The sequence below is a fragment of the Primulina tabacum genome, chromosome 17 (genome assembly GCF_025594145.1).
Source record: "Primulina tabacum isolate GXHZ01 chromosome 17, ASM2559414v2, whole genome shotgun sequence".
Taxonomy (NCBI): domain Eukaryota; kingdom Viridiplantae; phylum Streptophyta; class Magnoliopsida; order Lamiales; family Gesneriaceae; genus Primulina; species Primulina tabacum.
In genome coordinates, this window is record NC_134566.1 from 20949507 (window position 1) to 20954581 (window position 5075).

Genomic DNA, 5075 nt, shown 5'->3' on the forward strand with positions numbered 1-5075 from the left:
AGCTCTTATAGTAAAAGCCTCTCTCTCGCTTTTATTTCACTAAATATCGATGTGGGAGACTCCAGATAGAGTTTTCCAGAGTTCATAGCCCAGTAATAATTATTCACTAGTACACCGACGTACGCGTTGCGTGCTTTTATAATATTTTTTAATTCATTTGGTTTATATTTAAATGATGATCAAAAAATAATTATAAGAAATAGTGAGGGACTACACTGTAATTTTGATATATAAATTAAAAAATAAATAAAAAATAACAAAATAAAAAATTACCTCAATAAAAATTAAACCTATAACTTAATTTTCAAAAAACAATAACTCAATCCACTGCGTATAATTTTAATATTTTATTAATATGTATAATTATTAAAATAGACTATGATACCAAATTTAATTATTATAAATGTCTCAAATTTAACATAATAGAATAGTATAGATATATTTACTTACCAAATGTATGGATGATATAATACAATTTTATATATCAATTTTGTTGATTTCATAAAATTTTAGTGGATTAGTTCAACTTTAATTGGTTTAATCAGTAAAATACGTATTGTGTGCAGCTCGATCATGGAGGTTCTATCGTCTGCAAGGGGGTGCGGGTCTCTTCGGCACTGTGCATCAGGTGCTGCCCTTATTTACTGAATTTTAAACTTAGTTAGGATTTTGTTGGGGTTTGACGGAATTCAATCTTGCGTTGCTGATTAGGGCTATGGAGGATGAGTTTGTGCTGATTTTATTCTAATTGATATCTGGGATTTAATTTCATCGGAGAATTTAATCTAAATTACGATTATTGCCCTGTTGGATGAGCTTTGTACTTGTATGGCGATTATTCACTAACAAGAGAGTGCTAGTTTCTTCTGAGGTAAATAAATTACTGGGAATAAAAAAGAACAATTCATATCCAATGTACTTTTGCATGTTTTAAACTTGCAATTGTGTATGTATCAGTTACTCCCAGACATTTCTCTTTGGTAGTGTACTTCTTTCAGAATGCAGTTGGTAGTCTTATTTTACATACAATTTTCATGGTACACGAAGATTGATTTTTTTATTCTTCCATTTCTCGTGAATGTAGAGGAACTGCTGTTGGAAAAGGCATGGTTTCCCCCTTGGAAACAGGTTCGGTTTTATCCAGTGGCGAGAGACTTGAGGCCGTCAGTGGGTCAGACGGGAATTCTAACTTGGAAGCAAAATAATCCTCAGGTTTTTTTTTTTTATTTTGGGTTTCTATATCCCATTCAAGTTATAAATCAACTATAGAGTGACACCTTCTAATTTTATGTTAAATTAGAAATCATAGATGTTTAAACTTCAACATTTCCTGAGGTCTTTCTCTGTTGTTTTTGTTACAAAATTGATTTGACCAGGTTTTACATTGTCATCTGAAGGAAGTTCCAGTCATAGATTCAGGGTATGCTATGAGTTCTGTTACTTTTTTTATCGGCGGCATATATTGGACTCTTTTTTTATACTTTCCTTTCATTTACCTTGAATTTGTTCATTTCCGTCAGATGCATGGATGAGATATGCAAAATCTTGGCAGAACGTCTTGTTCTGACTGCAGCAGCTAAATCAAATCCCAATTTTAAGTGAGTTAGAGATTCTTTCTTTGGAAAATGTTGTTTTTCAACCTCAAACAAGTTGATATTTTGTTACATTTGTATGTTGGCGAGCATAATGTCAGAAAGCATCTGATGATGGAATCTTCCCACTCTTTTTCTTCTTTTGAACTGAGGCAATCTCTCTTGTCTGGGAAAGAGCGCACTAGCACTTCACACAATTCGATGAAGGAAGAAAAACAGTATCAGTGTATACCGATTGCATGTATATTTTTAACTGTCAATATAGAGTAATCGTTGTTCTTAAGTACGCCCAATCACCTTATCTTGAAAGTTGATTATCTAAAAAAAAAAGAAATGACCAATCACCTGATCTAAAAAGTTATTCTTGTTTTAAACAAAACTACAAAAGGAATAATTAGTATTAACTTGCAGGCATATTATTGGTCTGTGTGGCCCACCTGGTTCAGGAAAGAGTACTCTTGCATCCGAGGTAGTTCGCTATGTCAATGAGTTGTGGCCCCAAAAATCATCATACTTTGGTTCTCAAGTTGAGTCTCCACAAGTTGCTATCGTGCTTCCCATGGATGGATTTCACCTTTACCGTCATCAGCTCGATGCAATGAAGGTTAAATAGTAATTTTCCACGTATTTGCCACTTCTTACATTTACGTGTATTATTCTCTTGAATGGTTTTTGCTAGTAGTAGGAGTAATACTTTGTTTTATAACATAAATCGTGACCGTTCTGATTACAGGCATTTGTTCTTTCTTGTTAGGATCCAGGGGAAGCCCATGCAAGAAGGGGATGTGAGGCTCTTTTTCCTGCAGCACTTGTTTTAGCTTTCATGCATTCACGATTTTGATATTTTTTCTGGTGATTCAGCTCCTTGGACATTTGACCCTGAACGACTTTTAAGATGCCTAACAAAGCTGAAAAATGAGGTGATTTGTATCAGATTATCTGCGGTCCAGTCATTTAGTTAATCAATATTATGCCCTGGTTGGCTTTTTTTGCTGGACTGGATTGTTATCTCAGTATGATGCATTTATGGAGATTTGCTGTATACTATAAACATAAAATCTCATTCTTCCTTCATGTTGTATTTTTCTGCTACCATTGTTCATATGAAATGTATGTGTATCCACCCTCATGTAGCACTCGTTCTTTCCTCCAGGGATCTGTGCATGTACCATCTTTTGACCATGGAGTGGGTGATCCTGTTGAAGATGACATTTTTGTGAACCTTCAGTAAGTTGAACTTATCATTTACATGATGGATCAAATGTGTACAGGAAGTTTTGGGATAAACTTATTCAAGTGCTGATGAAGGTTTATTTATTTTCACACATACCCACATGTTTCATTTTTCTAATGGGTCGATAAATATGAGATGAGGGAGGTCAAATTTTTATGGAATCAAACCAAATTACCCTTGTAGGGTGTAAATTATTAGTGTAGAAGGTGTTATGAATACTTGGCGTAATTCTTTTGCTTGGATCAATTTGTTCTTGTGAAGCTATCACTAAATTGCTCCCAATCATTTATTATGGTTGTTATTTGTGATTGTGACGTTCATTTGTCTTACTTGGTTCAAAGATTTCATTAACTGGTTAAATTACACTAAGAAGTTAGATGCTAGTAAATGCGCGTGAGTGTTCCTATTTTCATTCCATGTTCCCCGTTAATTGGTTGCATGAATTAAAAGTTTTTTACTAGGTCCAATTAAAGGATATTTGGTTGTTTCATTAGTTATCGCTGTTCAAGACATTTATTAGCTCATAGAATATGAACTAAGAAAAAATCCAAATAAGTGAAGCAGGAAAAGATAAGAGCAAACCATTTCGCTAAATGGCATATGTGAATGTCGCATTGTCTTTCACCAAGGATAGACTGTAGTACACGTGTTCACGTGATTTATGTTCTTGTATGTACACATATATTAAAACCTAAAAGCGAGGATGCATCCTTTGTACTTCATCTGTTGCACACTGCTCGATACTGCCACTCATACGCTATTTTTATTCATATGCAGGCACAAGATAGTGATAGTCGAAGGGAATTATTTGCTTTTAGATGAGGGTGTCTGGAGGGATATCTCATGTATATTTGATGAGAGATGGTAAAATATTTATCCTATATATTTTCTTTTCAGGATTAGTCCAGTCAAATTCACTAACTTGTTGGTTAATCTGTTTTCTATGCCGATGGGGAAAAACGCTGCAATTGATTCTTAAACTAACTTTTACGCAAAAATTTTGCATTGTGCGGTGCTGACTGCTAAAAAACAGGTTGTTTGCTTGTTATGAGAATGAATCGGTTATCATACTTATTTGAAGATCCTATTATTCGTGAATAAAGAGACTAAGATTACCAAGAAATGCCATGAATACATAAAATTTTGTGAATCTTTTCCCAGGTTCATTGATGTTGATATCGAAAAGGCAATGAAACGGGTCTTAAAAAGACATATATCAACAGGTATATTCTTACTGAGTATTAGTCATGGTATTCCTGTATTAATTATAGATATAGAAATCATCTAATTCTGTCTTTTTCTTACGATGAAGGAAAGCCTCCTGATGTTGCGAAATGGCGGGTGAGTGTTACCTCTCATCTCTCATCTGTTGATTCCAGACTGGTGTCTTGTTTTGGTTATGTTTTCAAGACTAATTCAAACTGCAGATTGATTATAACGATCGTCCTAATGCGGAGCTTATAATGGAGACGAAGCAGAACGCAGATTTGATAATCAAATCAGTCGACTTCTCAAGGTGATCCCCCACTCGTCTTTCGGAAATGGGAATCTGATCCCAAAACACGACCACAAGTCTCAAGGGAAATCCCCTTGAGAAAACTCCTTGCTACTAGAGCGAGGGTTCTTGATGAAACTCACTAGTAACCCAATCTTATACCTTGGTTTTCGTAAATGTAAATCCCGTCTCCTTAAGTTTATTTTCTTAGGATGATAAAAGTGAGATTTTTATATCTTAAATCACTGTATCATCAACATTTGTTTAGAAACATTTATCTTGTAGAATATTTGATTGGGAAATAAATTCTTATAGTTCCAAACTAACCAGCTCTCTTTCTGTATCTATTGTGTATACAGTAGTTGTTAAAAGCGTTCGTCTCAGTCACTTAAGCTCCAGGCGACTCTAGGTGCAAGGCCGCAACCTTTCTTTTAAGTTTCTGGAAAATTAAAATCACACTTCCAGAGTACGTTAAAAACGCTCGCCTCGATCGCTTAAACGTATGGCGACTCAGAGGCGCAAGGCTGGTAAGAAGCGAGCGCTACCTCAATTGCTTACACTTCCAGAGTACGATTTTCGTTTGCATAAAAAAAAATATCAACCTAAACCATCATAATGTTGTTGCTTTTCTCACTGCCTTCGCCTCTCAGTGTCTCATCTCTGCCTCGTCGCCGGCTCTGCTCTGCAGTCTATGGCGTATTCCTCTTTTTTTTGCTGCCCAAAATTGATAAACCCTTAATTTTATGAATTTCTG

General features: G+C 35.1%; 1 protein-coding gene across 4 annotated transcripts; it reads left to right on the forward strand.

Moving 5' to 3' along the window:
* On the forward strand, positions 1-4647 carry LOC142531591 (putative uridine kinase C227.14). Of its 4 annotated transcripts, none has more exons than XM_075637783.1 (13): positions 1-92; positions 567-628; positions 1085-1212; positions 1377-1420; positions 1521-1598; positions 2004-2196; positions 2347-2377; positions 2454-2512; positions 2746-2819; positions 3604-3690; positions 3988-4049; positions 4139-4167; positions 4254-4647. In XM_075637783.1, the coding sequence occupies exons 2-13, from the start codon at positions 574-576 to the stop codon at positions 4344-4346; spliced, it is 933 nt and encodes a 310-aa protein (XP_075493898.1). In that variant the 5' UTR covers positions 1-92; positions 567-573; the 3' UTR covers positions 4347-4647. The 4 variants fall into 4 exon arrangements, with proteins under 4 accessions (XP_075493898.1, XP_075493900.1, XP_075493902.1 ...); XM_075637785.1 differs by lacking the exon at positions 1-92 and adding an exon at positions 438-455; XM_075637787.1 differs by lacking the exon at positions 1-92 and having other exon boundaries at positions 463-628; positions 4144-4167.
* The last annotated feature ends 428 nt before the right edge of the window (positions 4648-5075 follow it).

What these genes read in the sequence shown, in the direction of transcription:
- LOC142531591 (XM_075637783.1), top strand. Translation starts at nt 574, where the DNA reads ATGGAGGTTCTATCGTCTGCAAGGGGGTGCGGGTCTCTTCGGCACTGT. An exon ending in TCTTCGGCACTGTGCATCAG is followed by an intron (nt 629 to 1,084) that starts GTGCTGCCCTTA and finishes TCGTGAATGTAG; the next exon opens with AGGAACTGCTGTTGGAAAAG. An exon ending in GACATTTTTGTGAACCTTCA is followed by an intron (nt 2,820 to 3,603) that starts GTAAGTTGAACT and finishes ATTCATATGCAG; the next exon opens with GCACAAGATAGTGATAGTCG.